Raw genomic sequence first — 20,647 nt, 5'->3', positions numbered from 1 at the left:
TTTTTACGTTTCAGCTATTTTTTTTTGGTAATAACATAGTTTTACCCTAAAATAGACCTTTTATTTGTGATCGTCATTGTCTACCGTAAATGTTAATATATTACATGTCTATATTAGGGTAATTGGGTCAGCGCTAGCGTTACAACAATGATTGGCGGGGGGGGGAAAGTTGTTTTTTTTTTGGGGGATGGGTATTTTATGTGTATTTATTATTTAATTTTTTTTTGCACTTTACTTTATTATTTTTTTTATTACTATGGTCTGTCCCTCAAAGGTCAAAAAAGACCTTTGGGGAAACTTTTATATATATTTTTTCTTACTTTTACACCAGGCTTTTCCACTGTAACTGGAGCTGCACAGCAGCCCCAGGTACAGGGGAAATCAGCCCTCTCATAGTGACGATTGTCACTAATAGGGCTGTGCTGGGTCTAGTAAGACCCAGCAACAGTCTGTCACTAACGGCACCCGGCGATCATGTGACCAGTCACATGATCACCGGGAGGAATAGAGACAGTGGCGCGGCCGCTGCCTCTATTCCTATACCCAGCGTTCATTGAGCGCTGTGTACAAGTGATCAGAGAAGACAGAAGCAACGAAAGCTGCTTCTATCCTCTCCTCAGGGTCCCCGGCAGTCACGGACAGCCGGAGACCCGACATTCAGCTGCCCGATCGCGCGGGCAGCAAGTTAAAACCCCAGCCGTAAAAAGTCTATGGCTCGGGTTTTAAGGACCCTGACCGCTGGCCGTAAAAACACAGCCAGTGGTCGGGAACCAGTTAGACCATGATCTAAAGAAATAGTAACAATACATTATAAATGAATGCTGTAGTATGCTGTATCTGTTCTGCATAGATGGTATACCAAATGCACACATCCATATAAAAAATATGGTGCCATACAGCACTCTGTAAGGATGCACAATCTGCACTGCTGGAGTTCCAAAAGATGCCACTATGGTGCACAGCATGGGTAACCGGATTTGCTCCATTTTGTTTTGTATGGCTACTCAAACAGTCATGCAGAGGTTTTTATATGCAGATCCAATTTTTTTCCAGTCTCCATTGACTTTTATGGGGGAAAATAGGCATCCTTAAGGCATGCCACTATTATTTTTTTTCACATGGAAGCACACAACTGAAAATTTTAAAGGAAAAAAAAAAAAAGAAACATCTGTCATACGGAGGTAACCATCATAGAATAACATTAGTTCTGCATGACGGACCCATAGCTCATGGAACTGGTACTCATCTGTAATATGTTGTGTACATAAAGCTGAATGATTATAGTAAATGATTCAGATCTTAGGTCTATAGTAATAAAATGATGGGTTCAAACTGCTCTCTTCATTGGTTGTGGTGAACATCATCTGAAATATTTGTGCATCTATTCCCCTTTCCGGATGAGCATCCCAATAATGATATATGAGGGGATTCTCTTTGAAACAAGGAAAAATCTCATGGCCTGTGGCGAGTGTTGGTAACATGCAACGGGTATAGAGATTACTGGCTGCAATACTTTATTGTCATAAAAGAATATACTCCATTGCTTGGTATGATGCCCATGCTTATTGTCTGCTATAAAAACATAATACGAGTAATACAACTCTAATGATCCCCAACGTAACATTTCTGTTACATGGCGTACTTGGGATTTTCTCATGTAGACATTTGTGTACTGATCGGAAATAAGGTGGGGTTTGACCAATAACCTCCCACGTCAGTATGCCTCTGACTGTCCTCTAAATGTACAGCCTCCGCATGATAACCATTAAGCCACGCAGTACCCACTATTCTATCAGATCTGCATGGTGCCTGACCAAGCACCGGTTATGGTAGCGGCTAGACTTGGTTTATAAGTCAGGCTTCAGATTTTGGACATGAGCGAGTAGTTCTACAATAATTGAGTATTAAATATAAAGGTTATTTCTGTAATGCATGTAAATATATATTACAGGTGGAACCTGAAGAAACACTTGAAATTCCCGTGCCTGAATCCATCGCTGGCAGCAGCCTTTCTGTTGGGACTCTAAGTTTTGCCCAAGAGGAGAATAGAAGTGAAATAAACCACCTACCTACTTCTTCAACAGGAGACACTTTACAACAGTGTAACAGTGCCAAGGAAGATGCAGGGGAGACCACTGCTTTGTTAGGTGAGTGCATTGTTGGGCACAGCGCAGTCCTCTTGATTTATTATTTTTTTTTTTTCAATAAATCAGACTACATGTACATTACCGGTAGATGGTCTTTGTTCTTTCCGTTGTGTATTGCTAAGCTCTGATTTACATTACTGTGGTAAACCCAATTGTCATCTAGGGGAATCGTAGAAGAATGGCATTACATAGTGACCATTCTATAAATTGTAGCGACATTAGCCATTTGTCCATCTCTAGTAATGGTGATTTGCTCATCTACCCAGGATTATAGAAATGTTCCCACATTGCCATGCTTCTTTTAACCAGTTGATTATATATGTTTTGTAGTTCACCTCCACCTTTTGGAGCTATATTCGGATTATGAGCAATTTTTTTTAGACATCCTGTCAGTCATCCCATTGAGGCACACTACAGCTATCTGTGTATTCCACAGTACTACACATTTAGCCCTTATTCACACGACAGGGATTCCCGGCCGGGTGACGGCTGTTCATAAATCGGCCGTCACCCGGCTGGATTAGGAACAATAGACCCCTAATGGGGCTATTGACACGACCGTTTTTTTGACAGCCCGGGAAACCTGGGCGTCAAAAAATGGGACATGCCCTATTTTCGGCCGTTTACCCGGCCGCCCGGCTCCCATAGAAGTCTATGGGGCCGGGTAATACACGGCCATCACCGGAATGTGTCCCGAGTGGCGGCCATGTATTCCGTCGCTCGCTCCTCCTCTTCCTCAATCCACAATCCCCGGCCGGGGATTCCGCTACAGGAGAAGTGCGTGACTACACTGTCCATATATGGACACAGCGATGTTACTCACTTCTGCAGCGGAATGTGGGGGGGGGATGGGTGCAACCTGCAGGGGGCTGTGTGGCATTATCTACAAAGGGCTGTGTGTGGCAACAAATTTAAATGACATTCATCCGATTTTAAAATGGACAGGGAAAAAAACAAATGCAAAACGGGTCAAAATCGGCCGTTAAAAACGGCAACACGGAACGGAATCGGAACGGATGCAAACCGGCCGGGAAAAACGGCCCAAAACGGCAGATTTTATCGGCCGACACTCGGACCCTGTCGTGTGAATGAGGCGTAAGAGAGTCCCGTTTTACCCCTTATTATTTAGATTAAAGATTGAGCATTTTTACGCAGCAAATCCACAACATTTCCTCCCCAAAATACTGTTTTATGATCGAATCTTGTTTTGAAAGAACGCAGAATGCTCTGACTTCCGCCCGGAATATGTTCAGCACCATGTGGACGAGATTTCTTCATATGGGACTGTAATACTCTGCGGATTTTCCAGCTGGAATTTCCACATGGAAAATCCCTGAAGCATTTCCGTCTTGTGTGAATTTAGCCTAAAGTCCTGTGTTGGAAGTTCGACTCGGAGCCACTGTCATAGATCTGGTTCAAAATACTGAAAAAAAAATAGCGCAGCATGCTGCGCTACTTTTTCCAGTACAAAGACAGACACCATGATGGAAACAAGACTGAATCCATTAGGCTACATGCACACGTTGCGTATTTTGCGGAAAATACGCACGGAAACTGCAAGAAATTTGCAGAAAAAAAACGCATCTGAAGGTGCATATTTATTTTTATTTTTTTCGGCATGGTTTTTACGTTTTGCTGCGTAAATCACAGCGTTTTCATACTGCAGACTTCGCTTCGTATTTCTACATAACTAGGGAGATAGAATTCGCAAGCAGAATCGCGGAATAAATTGAGATGTCGCGGTTTAGAAAATACGCACCACGGGTTAATTTACGTCCCAAATATACAGCCATGTGGACATGAGATTCCCTGGAATCTCATTGCCTATGCTGGTACGGTATTACGCTGCGGTTTTGTCGCATGCAAATACGTGCAGCAAAACCGCACGTAATACGCATCACGTGCATTGAGCTTTCGTTGGGCTCTTCCAGCTATTTTTGTTCTGCTCGTATGCCTAATCAAGACAACGGAAAACCCTAACACAGATGTGAACAAAACCTAAGGCTATGTTCCCATGCTCAGGATTAGGGTTGTCACGATACCAGAATTTGGACTTCGATACCGATACTTTGTGTAGTATTGCGATTCTCGATACCAAAACGATACCTTTCCAACAATAATAGTTTTTTAAAAAGTCCTTCCATTTTCTTATGAGGCACGTGGTGTGATGAAATTTGAACCTCCACGTGCCTCACATTAATAGTAGTTACCCCATCAGGTTTCTCAGTCATAATAGACAACATTGAGTTAATGTGAGGTACATGAAGGGATTAATTACTATTAATGTTAGGCACATGGATGTATTAAATTAATAATACCATGTGCTTCACATTAATAAGTGAAAGAAAGCAGTTTTTATTTTATTTTTTACAGCGTACACCTCATAAATTACGCTTAAATTTGTTGTGCCGGTTATTACGGTCGCGAGGATACCGAATATGTGTATATTTTAGTGTTTATTGTAAATGTGTATGTGTATATTTTTAATTTTAACATTATTTTTTTAACTTTTTTTATTTTTAAACTTTTATGTACTGGCATATAGATATATTAGCCTGTGTACCGATCGGTACGTCCTAACAACTGCCTGTGTACTAAGTATGCCCTAACAGGAAATATGGTCAGATGGCCCTGGCGTCCTTCAATGGATCCTGGGCTGTCTGTCCATATATGGTATGTGTCACAGGGATTCCCTGTGATGCGATCCATGGGGCATCCCCCCTAGTTTTTACACTTAAAGGAGTTTTCCAGGACCTGACATGTAATGGTCAATCACCTATAGCTGGCAATACAAGTGACTTTTCAAATTACTCAGCTGGAGAACCTGTACGGTTTTCCCAATCGCATCGCGGGCCACGTGACGCCAACCCCATCTGATTTTCACTCTTCAGATAAATTCCCAGACGTTCACTGTCCACACTTCCTTCCGGCCTGCTCGATGTACGGAGCGTCATTACTGACGTCATGTACAAGTGTGGGGGCCAGATACGCTCAATAATTTACAGAGCATGTGTGGTTCAAACTAATGGTTTCCTCCACGCATGCTCAGTCCATTGCTTCCACTGCACCTGCGTGAGTATTCTTTCTTCACACAAGCCCTGCTGACTACACTGGTTCTCCATTGGTCGCTGGGAATGGCGCAATGTGCGGTCTTTCTGAGAGCGGAGGAGGTGTGCTAAGCTGCTCTGGAACAGGCTGAAATACCAGCTCTAGTGGTAACACTAGTCTAGGATGGACGGCAACTAACGTGGACCGGAACTCCTGGATGTAAACAAATGGAAAACATTTGCACTTAGAGGAATCGTGAGGAAAATATCAGAAACAAGAAGGTATTTGGGGGGTTATTGGAAGATATTTAGTGCGCCCAGACTTTTTTTTAAATTTTAAATTGGGGTCGGAAAACCCCTTTAAGCTTATCTGTTTACTACTGCAGCAATTCATTGGAGTGACATTTTAATTAGAAGGATCTTAATTCTGTATAAAATTACTACAAGGCTATATTCACATCACATAACTCTTTTATCTCCCAACGTATGTTAAATATAGGCTGTGACCGATGCCTAACAGTGGCATCTATCACCATAGACTTTAATGATATCCATTAAATGGATACATCATGAACTCTCATGACCTCCGTTCACGAAGTATCCATTTAGTGGATACTATTAAAGTCTAAGGTCATGAGAATTCATTATAGTCTATGGGTTTAGGATGATACTATTAAGCATCCAATTAACGGATCTGTTGCAGAATAGACTATAAGGGTCCGCTCACACGTTTCGTAAGTACTGCGGATTTTCTGCGAAGGATTTCCGCAACCGCATAATACAGTAGCAGCAAAGTGGATGAGATAGAACATATCTCATCCACACGCGGCGTAAATGTTGAGCGGAAAAAAAATGCTCAAAAATTTACATGCGGTGCGTTTTTTTTTTTTATCCGCAGCACGTCAATTCTATTTGCATAAATGCTGCTGCTTATTTGTTGCGGGATTTCCCCATTGAATTCAATGGGGAGTTAAATCGCGCAACAAATAGCAGTTGCAACTCAATTACAGGCTGCAGCGGGCACATGGGATGAAACGCCATCCAAGTATGAAGGTTTTTAATTGTTTTTCCAGGTGGTTTACATCCTGGTAGAAAAACTGCATTTTCGGCCGGAATTCCCAGCGGCGCACAGGGCAGATACGCTGCATGCTTTTACCCAACATATCCGCCCTGTGTGAACGCAGGCTAATGGTATCACTTTAACGGATACATCATGAAAGATTATTGAAAAGCCCAGGATCTATCCATTAAACAGATGCCTGCGATGTATACCGTAGGCTCCTGTGTAAAAAAATAAATAAAAATGTTTACTGTGCCGTATATACTCTTTTTGCAGGATGGAATAGCGTAGTCTTCTACGCTATTCCAGCCTTCAAAATTAATGTATGCTGACGTATGCCAGCCTGACAAAGGCCAAAAGTAAATTCTTTTGGGCACCGCTGGGCTAATGGTGCTCTATGGACACGATTAGCGTGTATGTGGGGAGGTCTGCTGACCTACGCTCTAAATGGACATTTCAAATGTTGTGAACAGGGCATAAAACTCTTGAAAAAATACAATTAAAGGGTGTTTCCCAGAAAAACAATGATGGCCTATTCTTGACCGGTCCGCAGAATGAAGACATAACGTCTTGTCTGTACATGTGGCTGTGCCTAGTACCGCAACTCAGCCCCATTCACTTGATAGACAATGAATGGGCAGTGATGCACACTTAAATGCTGCAAACCCCTTAATACTGCTGATTGGTGGTCGGTAGGACCTCCAGTGATTACACATCAATGGGCTATCCTAGAATACTCCTTTATCCCCTTCCCAACATCTGCCGTATATATGCTGCAGAGGTAGGGTGGGGGAGTATGGTGTGGGCTCGTGGGCTGAGCCCGCTCCATAGAACAAGTGTGTTGACTGTATCTTATATCCGGCAATTCACTGTATGGAGCGGGATACCGCTCATTTAATGCCTTAGATGCCGCGGCATCTAAGCGGTTAGAATGAGGGGGGTGGCCCACTCTGACGTGCCATCTGTGCCGATGGACGTCATGGCAGACTGGGGGCCTAGTGAAGGCCCCCAGGTCTGGCATAAGCCCTGCCGGAGACTGATTCAAGTCCCCTAGGGGGACAAGTAAAAAAAAAAGTAAAAAAACGTTAAGTAAAGTTTTTGTAATTTTATATAAAAAAAATGAAAGTATTAAAAGTTCAAAAACTTTTTTTCGTTTTTTCCCCAAAGCAATGTAAAAAAATGAACATAACTGGTATTCCCACTTCCAAATGATCACAATATATCATTATTTAACACGCACGGTGAACGCCATAAAAAAAATATTAATTTCAGAATCCAGTGCCGTAACTACCGGTGTTGTGGCAAAAAGTTTGCTATGGGGCCCAGTCTTTCCTCATTACGCCCCTGTCAGAATCGCTGGGTTTTTATGGTCACTTCATCTCCCACAAAAATATGGGATAAAAGGTCTTATGTACCCCGAAATAGTGTCAATAGAAGCTACAGCTCGTCCTGCAAAAAATAAGCCCTCCTTGTAAAAGTAATAAAACCTAAAACAAACTAAATGTATTGCCATAATCGTATTGAACCACATGTTGTTTTTACTGCACTGTGAACGACTTAAAAACAAAACCTAAAAATCTATGGAGGAATCGGGTTTTTAATTTTTTTTTCCATTTCTCCCCATAAAGACCTTTCTCAGTTTCCCAGTGCATTATATGGTACAATAAATGGTGGCGTGAAAAATTACAACTCGTCCCGCAATAAACAAGCCCCCACACGGCTATATACGGAAAAATTAAAAAGTTATGGCTTTTGAAAGGTGGGGAGGAATAAGCAAAGCTGAAAAATCATTATGGAGGGAAGGGGTTAAGATGATATCCACCTTAACAAAAACAGACTTCAGAGACTTTGATTCTACGTTAATGTAAAATCAGTAGATAGTTTCTGCAAAAAAATAATAATCGGTGTACCTACCATTTACAATATAAATACCTGTTGTACCAGTTAAAGGAGATGCCAATACCACTATACAATGCAATGTGTCACACAAACTATTTTTAATAAGATCACTATGAGGAAGGAGGCTCTTGTAGTGTCAGTAGCCTAAGTGCGCAGTGACGTTTTATTCACCCTGGGTTTAGCTTGAAGTGTTCTATGCATGTCTTATAGTGATTCTCTGTGTACTTTTAGGCTACGTTCACACAGGGGCGATATGCTGCGTAAAAGCACACAGCGTATCCACTCTCAAATTGTGGTGCAGTTTTTCGGCCGGAATGTCCGCTGTGGAAAACTGCTCATATAAAAAAAAAAAACGCTTACCCTCTGACGTTTTGCAAACCGGCTTCCTGGGATGAGGTTTTATCCCATGTGACCACTGCAGCCCGTTATTGGCTGCAGCATTCACATGGGATGAAATGTCATTCCAGGATGCCAGCCTGGATGAAGAAGCACAGAATTCTGGGTAAGATTTTTTTCTGAGCTATGATATTTTTGTGGCGGAATCGCAGCTTTTCCGCTGCAAAAAAAAAAAAAACGCAACATCTGTTACTTGTTGTGAATTCAATGGAGAAAACCTGCAACACAGAAGCATCGATTACACAAATAAAATTGACATGCTGCGGATTGAAAATCTGCACTTCAGGTGGAATTCTGAGCGTTTTTTCCACTCGTCATTTATGACTTGTTCTATCGCCACATTGCTGCTACTGTATTATGCTTTTCAGTTGCGGAAAATCTGCAGTATGTGGTTTTGCAAAATCACTACGGTCGTGTGCATTAGGCCTGAGTGGTCTATCCTTAAAAATTCATCTGTGACTAAATTTGTATGCTTCATACTGTAGTTGAGTCCTTTGCCCTCAGAGAAATGTCCTTTCCAGAGTTTGTGGCGAGATGCGGAAACCCTGACACTGTACACTCTCCTCCTATAAAAGCAATTATTGGAGTCCCTGTTGTAATCCACCAGTCAGCAATTTTACATACATGGCCTCCGTAAAAGCAGAAAATGAACACCATTATATATTCCCATGCAGCTTGTCTTTGATATTTCATCTATATTTCATTGTATTCTTAAATGATCTCTGTGTTCTGTAATGATCCAGAAAATAAAGATAATCCCCAGTCATGTTGGTAAATGACCTCCAACAAATCCGATCAGGATGATTACTTGGCAGTCTTGTCAATAGTAACGTGGTCCAGTGTGCCTGGGCCTTGATATTGATGGCCATATTGGTTGTTCATGCTCCTGCTCATACTATCCGTGTATGGTTGTAGTAAATTTATTTTACTGATGATAAAAGTACGTACTACTGTCCATTATGTTCTGCACGGTCTCGCCACCCGGGGGCTGCTAATGTTGGTGTAAACAATGTCGTCGTCTGGCACGGTTCTGCCGTATATGCATCTTGTGCCAAGTTCCAGAGCCAAAGCGGCATCATTTCCTTCTACTCTTAAAGAGATTATCTCATTAAGAACCCTTTCTTTATGCCATGGGGCATATGGATGTCATAGGAGAGTGGGGGGCTGCTCAGGCCCCTTAGCTTTATACTGAGATAGACACTCATGGACCTGGCTTGTTCATATATTACATGGTTGGCCATTCAATTGAATAGCTGCCATGTAATATTACATACACAATGTATGGCCATCCTTGGCTTCTGTAAAATAATACTGATCATAAGAAAACATTTATTCTGATGCCCTTCGGTGTTGGGCTGATGTTAATCCACCACCTTCCTGTGTGAGATTTATGGGTCTGACTAGTTAGCACTAATAGTCATTCACTTTTAGAGTATGGGTTTACTGGGATTTTAATGTGCAGCTCCAAATAAATGGGTGTTGTGTCTTGTAATATTGTAAAAATGTTAATGAAGCTTTTGTAATGCTGACCATTTGGGAGGGTTATCATTAGCCATAGTCACGTGAATATACAGTAATGCTTACCACATTAGAAAATTAAGGGCTTGACAGATATACTAAATTATGTGAATAACTGTCCTTACTGAGAGTTTTATAGTTGACTATTAATGTATGAAAATTAATATATTTATGTATGTGGTCACGAAAACTACTCTTGGCCCGATAGAGAGATGGAGATAGAGAGATCGATTTAGATAGAGGGATCAAGATAGATCGAGAGAGAGAGATGAGTGGGTTTTTTTTTCTACTTAAAGAGAACCTTTCACCTCCCCGTACATGTGCAGATGAGTGCAGCATGTAATGGGGAGGGCTGCACAAACCCTGGGGCACTTTAAAAGAAAAAAAAATTCTACCCTCCTCCGTTATTTAGATATCGGTGCCGTTATATTTGGCGCCCGATATTTAAATAACCCCCTGAACTGTCAATGGGGCGTGTTACTATGGCTGTGACACTGTCCAATCAGATACAGAAAGTGTTACAGCAAGTGCGAGGAGAGTGTGCGCGCACAGGCACGCTCTCACTCTTCAGCTTTCAAGGTCAGTCTTCTGCTGAACTGGCAAGGGGGCGTGTCACAGCTACGGACAGTGTAAGAGCTGTGGAAAGGAGAGCGCGCATGTGCGCTCATCTCTTCAGCTCTTGAGAGAGCTGTTTTGTACTTTGCCTGCCGAGCTGGCGAGGGGGCGTGTCTCTGCTACGGACAGTGCAAGCGCGCTCTCCTCTCCCCAGCTCTTACACTGTCCATAGCGGTGGCACGCCCCCTTGCCAGTTTGGCAGAAGACTGATCTTGAAAGCTGAAGCGTGAGAGCATGCATGCGTGCGCGCACTCTCCCCTCTATCCTCTCTCTTGCTGTAACACTGTCCGTATCTGATTGGACAGTGTCACAGCCATAGTAACACACCCCCTTTCCAGTACACGCCCCATTGACCGTTCAGGGGGTTATTTAAATATCGGGCGCCAAATATAACGGCACCGATATCTAAATAACGGAGGAGGGTAGAAAAAAAAAATGGAAAGTGCCCCAGGGTTTGTGCAGCCCTGCCCATTACATGCTGCACGTGTATGGGGAGGTGAAAGGTTCTCTGTTAGCTCACTTGTGGGCTCTCTGCCACAGCCATGTGAACACTTCTCTGCTTAAACAATGAGTTAAGGTCCTTTCATACAGGATGATTATTAGGTAAAAAATCGTTCCAGCGAGCAAACGTTCCCAATTACTGTGCAGTGTAGACATGTTTACTGATTTGAAATTCATCTTCAAAAATGCTTAAAGAGACTCTGTCACCACATTATAAGTGCCCTGTCTCCTATATAAGGAGATGGGCACTGTAATTTAGGTGACAGTAATGCTTTTTATTTAGAAAAACGATCTATTTTAAACCACTTTATGAGCGATTTTTAGCTTTATGCTAATGAGTTTCTTGATGCCCAAGTGGGCGTATTTTTACTTTCGACCAAGTGGGCGTTGTACAGAGGAGTGTATGACGCTGACCAATCAGCGTCATGCACTCCTCTTCATTCATTTACACAGCAGCATTGCGTTCTTACTAGAACACGATGTGCAGCCACATACACAGACATTAACGTTAATCAAGTGTCTTGATAATGAATATACATTACCTCCAGCCTGGACGACATGTGTATTCAGAATCCTGACACTTCTGAATCTTTTCTGTGAGATTTCCAGCAAGGGAAACGAAATCTAGTTTAGATCGTAATCTCGCGAGATTACGCGTGGCTTGCTGGAATCTCACAGAAAAGATTCAGAAGTGTCAGGATTCTGAATACACATGACGTCCAGGCTGGAGGTAATGTATATTCTATATCAGGACACTTGATTAACGTTAATGTCTGTGTATGTGGCAGCACATCGTGTTCTAGTAAGAACGCGATGCTGCTGTGTAAATGAATGGAGAGGAGTGTATGACGCTGACTGGTCACTGATTGGTCAGCGTTATACACTCCTCTGTACAACGCCCACTTGGTCGAAATTAAAAACGCCCACTTGGGCATTAAGAAACTCATTAGCATAAAGCTAAAAATCGCTCATGAGTGGTTTAAAATATATAGTTTTTCTAAATAAAAAGCATTACTGTCACCTACATTATAGCGCCGATCTCCTTATGTAGGAGATAGGGCACTTATAATGTGGTGACAGAGCCTCTTTAAGCCTTTAATGACCATCCTATTTTAGACCTTAATGACCAAGCTATTTTTTACGTTTTTCCATCGTCGCATTCCAAGAGCTATAACTTTTTTTTATTTTTGTGTCGACATAGCTATATAAGGTCTTGTTTTTTGCGGGAAAAGTTGTAATTTTTAATAGCACCATTTTGGGTTACAAAGAATTTATTGATTTAACTTTTATTAACTTTTTTTTTTGGGGGGGATAGAAAAAAACCAGCAATTTTGCCGCACTTTTTTGCATCCTAAATTTACGCTGTTTACCGCATGGTATAAATAACACTATAACTTTATTCAGCGGGTTGTTGCGATTGCAATGATACCACATTTATATAGATTTTGTATGTTTTACTAGATTTACACCGTAAAAACACCTTCTTTTCTTTTTTTTTTTTGTCTCCATATTTCAAGAGCAATAACTTTTTAGTTTTTTTGCTGATGACATTGTATGAGGGCGTTTTTTTGCGGGACAACATGTAGTTTTTATTGGTACCATTTTGGAGTAGATGCGACTTTTTGATCACTTTTTATCACATTTGTTTTAAGGCTGGATTCACAGAAAACAGCAATTTTTGCATGTTTTTTTTATTTGATTTTTACGACGTTCACCGCGTGGGTTAAATGATGTAATAAGTTTATAGTTGGGGTCGTTACAGATGTGGTGATACCAAATATGTGTAACTTTTTTACTTTATTTTGGTTTTTAATAATAAATCAGTTTGTAAGGGGAAAAGTGGGTTTTTCATTTTTTTTTTCTTTAAACTTTTTTTACTAGTCCCACTATGGGACTTCACTATGCAATCCTGCAATCGCATTTATAATACACTGCAATACTTCTGTATTGCAGTGTATTATGCCTGTCCGTGTAAATCAGACAGGCATCTGCTAGGCCATGCCTCTGGCATAGCCTAGCAGGCATACACTACAGGCAGACTAGGAGGCCTTTATTAGGCCCCCGGCTGCCATAGAAGACACGACACCAGGCGATCTTATTGCCGGGTGCCGGTGCAATGAGGGAGCTCCCTCCCTCCCTCTCTCCAAAACCACTCAGATGCGGCACTTGCTATTGAGCACCACATTTGAAGGGTTAAACTGGTGAGATCGATACTGATATCGATCTCGCCCTTTAGAGCAGGGATGCCCTCAGGTACCCCTAGCACCTGAGAGCAGGGAGATTTAACGGCTCCCTCCTCTGTTTATTTATTCCGATGCAGCGCCATAAAAAGGCTTATGCCTCAGAATAAAGCCCGTTAGTGGCCGCCATAAAAACATTATGGGGCGGTCACTAATGGGTTAAATTCAGCGTTTTCGCTTGAAATCCGCATCGTATTTTTCAGCCTGCGCATATGCCGCGTGAACATAGACTCATGTTAACAACTTGCTATATGGTCAATCAAAACATATCAGAATCTTTTGTGCACATGTCCTTGTTCTGAATGTGATGAATTATTTTATAGTATAAATAGCTGTGACATATCTTGTAGCTGAATATACAGTTGACTTGTGAAATGTCTTCTCCTCTACAGATGATCCTGGCAGCGAGGATGTATCCGGAGAACAAGCACAGAATTCTGGAACTGCTCCTGCTCTCTAACCTTTCTGATTAAGACCCTTCAGACTATGCGAGAAATTTTACGGGTTTTAAATAAGCCATGAAGTGACATTTTGGATTAATGAGAAGAGTATGAGGCGTAGGACTGCCGGATACTTATATTATATTATTATATTTAATTTAACATACAAGCCCTTTCTTCAAGCACATACATATGGCATTCGTTACATATTTGTGTAAGGTCTTGAGAAGTGGGAGAAGGTGCGTATTGGTCCTACAAGGTGACTGCTCATGTCCAGATATAAAATTTGTGCATTTCAGGAGCTAAAAGAAGACCACTGGCCAACAGAATGGCTAAACTTTTAATGGACTAGACTCTATCTGTGATGGCCTTTGTGTTCGCCCCCTTTTCTCTTATACTTGGACTCTATGAAAAGAAACCTTACAAAGCACTTACTAAAGGAGACTGCTGTGTAGAAGCATGGTACTTAACCTGTTGTCTTGATACCCGTGCACAATATATACCCATGCAAGTATATCTAATGGCTGATTCTGGAAATCTGGCTCAGGAATTCTGTATAAACATCAGTGATTGAACAAATTCTGTTGTACTTGGTCCACCTCAGGAATCAGGACATCTACAGTAATGAACAAGTTCTGTTCTGTCGGATCCAGCTCCGGGATCCAGGCACCTGCAATGTGGAATACGTTCTGTTTTTGTTTTGGATCCAGCTCAGGAATTTGGGTGATTGCGGTGATAAACAGATTCTATTGTTGCAGATGGAAAATACAAGCAGTACAAGATTACACTATTTTAGGTGGATATGCTCATAAGACTCAATAAGGGTGTATTCACACAGTGCGGTTTTGCAGTGCGGTCAAAATCTGCAGTAAAAAAACAAAAACGCACATTGTGAATACACCCTAAAAGTTGTACTTATTAATTAGTTTGACCAAAGGCTGCTGAATATTCTGGTTTTTTTTGTTTACATTTAGAACTAAAGCAAATAACATAATGACTACATAACGTACTGTGCTGAATATAAAAGAGGAATTAAAGCCTTTTTATTGGTTGTAATAAATGTTACATTGATTTGTGTTTTTTATAACCTATTCAAGGCACTTAAGTAATGAGAACATTAAATGTTCTGAACTGAAATCTTTAACCCCCTAATGACCGACAATACGCCGCCTAAGGGTATGTGCACACACACTAATTACGTCCGTAATTGACGGACGTATTTCGGCCGCAAGTCCCGGACCGACCACAGTGCAGGGAGCCGGGCTCCTAGCATCATACTTATGTACGATGCTAGGAGTCCCTGCTACTCCGTGGAACTACTGTCCCGTACTGAAAACATGATTACAGTATGGGACAGTTGTCCTGCAGAGAGGCAGGGACTCCTAGCATCGTACATAACTATGATGCTAGGAGCCCGGCTCCCTGCAGTGTGTTCGGTCCGGGACTTTCGGCCGAAATACGTCCGTCAATTACGGACGTAATTAGTGTGTGTGCACATACCCTTACGCCGATAATTAAGGTGCCTTATTATACAGCTCCACTTTTTTAGGGTGGATTTACACGAGCGTGTGCGTTTTGCGCACGCAAAAAACGCAGCGGTTTGCGTGCGCAAAAGGCACTTAACAGCTCCGTGTGTCATGTTCATATGGTGCGCAGCTGCGTGATTTTCGCGCAGCCGCCATCATTAATGACACTCCGTTTGGATGTTTGTAAACAGAAAAGCACGTGGTGTTTTTCTGTTTACATTCATTTTTTTACTGCTGTTGCGCGAATAACGCGCGTCCCACAGAAGTGCTTCCGTGTGGCGAGCGTGACTTTCACGCACCCATTGACTTCAATGGGTGCGTGATGAGTGAAAAACGCCGAAATATAGAACCTGTCGTAAGTTTTACGCAGCGGACTCACGCTGCGCAAAAATCACGGACAGTCTGCACTGCCCCATAGACTTGTATAGGTCCGTGCGACCCGTGTGAAAATCACGCGGGTTGCACGGATGTAAATCCGCCCTTAAGGTGCTGTAGAATAAGCTTTATACCAGTGTCACGTGTAGCCCTAAAGTGGGTGCCTGGCCGCCTAATCACAGCTTTGCTCCTGCTCTAACTTCTGAGATCCTGGTCAATGAACCTGTTGATTTGCTGCAGTCAGTAGTGACCGCGGCATGATCAAAGGGTTCTCAGGGCTGTCTCTCCACCCACCGCTGATCGACAGATTTCTGCGTATGCACAGTAATAGGGAGAAATCTGTCAATCAGCGGTGGAGGAGTCGCAGCTCATGAATAAGCGGGACTCTACTCTGGCAGCACTGGCCACGGACTGCCAAAGATTAAAGGGGTTTACCCATGGGGACATTTATGATATATCACAGGATAAGTTCTATATGTCAAATAGGTGGGCCCCCTAATCCCCATATTAGCTTTTTCTGCTCATGCTGCCTCCCGGCCACTTACTGATTACATGGTCGGGCGTTACGGAAATCGCGTAACTTGCTGAGCTACGCTGTTTCCGTAACTCCCGTAGTAGTAAATAGCCGTTATGGAAGCAACTTAGCATGCGAGCTACGCTGGTTCCGTAAATTCTATTCAGTTTTATGGTAGTTACGGAATGAGCATAGCTCAGCAAGTTACACTGTTTCCGTAATGCCCGACCATGTAATTAGTAAGTGGCCGGGAGGCAGCATGAGCAGAAAAAGCTAGAATTGCTATTAGGGGGGCCCCGTTCTAGAGACAGATGCAGGTCCGACACCGATCTGACGTTTGACATATCCTGTGCATGTCATAAATGTCTCTGATGGGAAAACCCCTTTAAGTTCTCAAACACCTAACATTCGCACATGAGCGACACACTGCGGAAATCAGCATGTCTGTCACTACTTTATGCTGACCTCATTGTAAGCAGAATAACGGAGCTGACATGTTCTCTATTAATCCATTAATGGGATTAAGAAATGTAAATAAAACAAATATTGACAGGTTATTTAGTGTGAACAGCGCATATATATATATATATATATATATATATTCATAAAAACACTCTATTCCCTCCCCCCCCCCCCCCCCCAAAAAAAAAAATACTATATAAGTCACACACTTATGTATATGTAGACCCATACAGTACCAAAAAAAATACAAAACTTCTGTATAAAACAAGGCCTCGTACTGGTACTTTAATGAAAAAAAAGAGGTGATCTTTGGTTTAGAAAAGCCATTTTCAAATACTTTATCAGGAAATTCTGAGTTAATGGAACGGGGTCCACCATAACTGCAGGGAAATTGAGTACTCACTGCCAGGTTCCATAAGGCTAAGGCCACATGAGGAAAAAAAATCCACCACCCATTTCACCCTTTGCATTTTCAGCATGGCACTGATTTATTCCCCCCACAAGAGAATGGGGTTTTAAAAACCCCTTCCACATGCATTGTACTGTAAATTGTCACAGCAGTAGGACATCTCTTATCAGCTTATTGGAAAGGAATCTTTTGTAACAAAAAGGTATTGTCCAAAACGGACAACGCCTTTAAAGTATGTAGAAATGTATAAGCCATACGTATTTTCAAATATAACAATACTGTCCAGTATTAGGAAAAAAAGGTCTTTTTTTTCCCCCCAGAAATAGCACCACATCTGTTCATGGGATGTATGTGGTAGTGAAGCTTGTTCCCATAAGGGTATGTTCACACGTCTTACCAAATTACGTCTGAAATTACGGAGCTGGTTTCAGGCGAAAACAGCTCCTGAATTTCAAACGTTTTGCATGTACTTGCGTTTTTCGCAGCGTCTTTTACGGACGTAATTGGAGCTGTTTTTCAATGGAGTCAATGAAAAACTCCAATTACATCCCAAGAAGTGTCCTGCATTTCTTTGAGGTGGGCGTCTTTTTACGCGCCGTCTTTTGACAGCGACGCGTAAAAATACACCTAGTCCGCACAGAACATCGTAAAACCCATTGCAAGCAAAGCAATGGGCAGATGTATGCAGACGTATTGGAGCCGTCTTTTCAGGCGTAATTCGAGGCGTAAAACATCAGAATTACGTCTGAAAATGGATCGTGTGCACATACCCTTAAAGTAAATAGGGCTGAATGTAGTACCAGACACAACCAATAAAGAGATGTGGGGCTGTTTCTGGGGAAAAAGCAGATCTTATACCGATTTGTTCTGCCAAGCGTGTACTAAGAACATCCTACATGGGTTCAGGTGAACAGGTAACCTCATTCTGTCAAAAGGAACCAGAAGTATAGAATTTGTTTAGGAAATGGGGTATGATTATTATGGTCTTCACTGCTCCTATGTCTTCCTCCCTTACTTGGCCACTCAGTGCTCGAATCTGTGTAGTCTGATCCTAAACTTTATACTGCTATTCATCTGTCCCCTATTTCTTACCAACCTTCCAGATGTAAGTAGGTTCATTTTAGATCAGTCCTGTATGGTAAAGTGTTTGTGATCAAAATGTAAAATCCAGGTAAATACAATAAAAATTCTAATAATAATGGCAGAATAAAAATAAATGATCAAATTACATGGTTTATCCAGGTTGACCTTAAGAGCAATTGTTAGGCTGGGATTTCACATCTCTGCTTATTTGCTGTGGAATTTCTGTTGCAGAAATCACTCTGAAATTCTGCACTAATGCACGAGGTACAATGCAAGTCTAACCCCATTCACATGAAGCATAAAAGATCTGGAACGGATTCCAAGGCTGACCGACCGCTATTTCTAACTGCTCCGTACATGTTTGGCTGGTGTGCATGTGTTTTCAATAGTGAGAAAGCCACCACTAAACTCCTCTGACAGCGGCTTATGATCTCAAGCTAACGAGAAGGTGGTATAACGTTAGACAAAGTCCACTTTTTCGTGCCAAAATTCTGGTACATTTTAAGACATGCCCCCTTGTTTTTTGGCACATTTCATTGATAAATTTGTCTAAAGTGATTTGAGGAAAAAAAGAAGGTGCTACCTAGGCCAGAATTCTGGCGCAACACAAATAGTAAATCTGCCGTGGGTTGTGTCTGGTATTTCATGTCTGTTGTAATCATTGGAATGGGGTTTGACTGCAGTACCAGCTGGAGAACAAATGTTTCTCCTGCTAGAATGCATAAGCCTAGAGTCAAGGTGGTTTAGCTTACAGAGGATTGCCTGGAACCACTTAGAAGTTGAGGGTTTGTCTTACTCCTTGTAACAACTATGGCATTACTGTATTTGTACTAGTTTTCTACCATAAGGCCCTATTCACACAGCGGATTTTTTTTCAGCTAGCAGGAAAAAGTGTCCTGCTCGATGGGTAGTCATAGACTGCGGTGTTGCTATCAGTGTGTGAAGAGTGGGAGAAGTGTTGCATTGACAATCCAACACAATGGGCAGCACTTTGACCACATTTTATAAGTGGTCAGAAACTTGTAAATAACTCATGAAAGAATAAAGTAACGTTAAAACCAAGCACACCATTGTTTTTCTTGTGAAATTCTCGATAAGTTTGATGTGTCACATGACCCTCTTCCCATTGAAAAAACTAAAGTTGGATACAAAATGGCCGCCATGGTCAACACCCAGCTTGAAAAGTTTCCCCCCTCCCATATACTAATGTGCCACAAACAGGAAGTTAATATCACCAACCATTCCCATTTTATTTAGGTGTATCCATATAAATGGCCCACCCTGTAGAATCCTGCTCTCGAATCTTTATCCATCACATATATTGACGCAGCATAGAAATTATACAGCAGTAATGAGCAGTGTAGCAAAAAAAAAAAAACAGCACTGGGGTGGGATAAAAATCTTACCACCAGCTGCAGCACATCTGTGTCTCTCTTCCCTCTCCATAGACTTCTACAAGATGCAGCTTCTGTGTCTCTTCTCTCTCTGATCCCCCCTCTCCTCATTAGCTGAAAATCCAGAACTGTGGTGAGATATAAATCTTATGATTTGTCTTATGCTGTACCAGTCCTCTGGAACGCGCTACCCCAATCTGATTAATTCCCAACATCCAGTTTTAAAGGTGCCCAGAAAACACATCTTTTTAGACAGGCCTATAACATTCCCTAATCTGACTCCTTTTCTTGAATTCCCCCTATTACATTAGTCATCAGAACCTGAACCCTTCATTCAGCAGTATCCCCCACAATCCTTGCATCCTAATGTAATGTACTTCATGTCTGTCATACACAGATACTGGCTGGTGACCGGCTCATGCAGCTTTATTAGGCCTTCAGTTTTAAAAATTTGGATAACCACCTTAATCAAATCAAAAAACAATATGACCCTGAGCTCAACATCTTCCCCTCTATCACATGTTGCTGTTAGATACGGTAGAATAGCAGACCTGACCGATCCACTTTACAGATGTTTATCCAATTTTCCCTTCTGGGATCCTATTCTACTAAAAAATAAAAACCCCAAGGCAATACAGAACTTGGATCAGTTTGTGTGAATGATGACTTGGTTAGATCTTATAAGCAATGAATCGCCACTGAACATTGATTTCGGCTTGCTTCAACTTAATTTTAGAAAAATGCCCTTTATATTCAGTGGTAGGCAACCAGCATCTGCTCGTGGCCCCTGGCTCCTCTAATCCATGAGTAACAACACCCTCCTTTAGAGAGAACACGAGATACTGAACCAGTTGAGTTTGTGGCGGTGAGATGGCATCATTGGGCCACATTTCAGCTCTCAATAGTAGGTGGACCGCTGTAAATAAAACTAAAACCGTTCAATCAAGTATTTAGTGGGTGTTTTCAAGACCATGTTTCACAACTAGTCTCATTAATATAAAATAAATGCTCTTTACGTCTA

General features: G+C 41.8%; 1 protein-coding gene across 1 annotated transcript in view; it reads left to right on the top strand.

The window, feature by feature from the left end:
- RNF149 (ring finger protein 149) overlaps positions 1 to 14,923 on the top strand; it is an 87,390-nt gene extending 72,467 nt beyond the window's left edge. Inside the window, exons 6-7 of the mRNA XM_075852692.1 lie at positions 1,952 to 2,147; positions 13,816 to 14,923. Coding sequence (XP_075708807.1) covers positions 1,952 to 2,147; positions 13,816 to 13,883 — 264 coding nt within the window. The 3' untranslated portion in view covers positions 13,884 to 14,923. The remainder of the gene's footprint in view (positions 1 to 1,951; positions 2,148 to 13,815) is intronic.
- The last annotated feature ends 5,724 nt before the right edge of the window (positions 14,924 to 20,647 follow it).

Source organism: Rhinoderma darwinii, chromosome 2 (genome assembly GCF_050947455.1).
Source record: "Rhinoderma darwinii isolate aRhiDar2 chromosome 2, aRhiDar2.hap1, whole genome shotgun sequence".
In the NCBI taxonomy this organism is placed as follows: Eukaryota; Metazoa; Chordata; class Amphibia; order Anura; family Rhinodermatidae; genus Rhinoderma; species Rhinoderma darwinii.
This window is presented reverse-complemented; position numbering and strand designations above follow the sequence as displayed.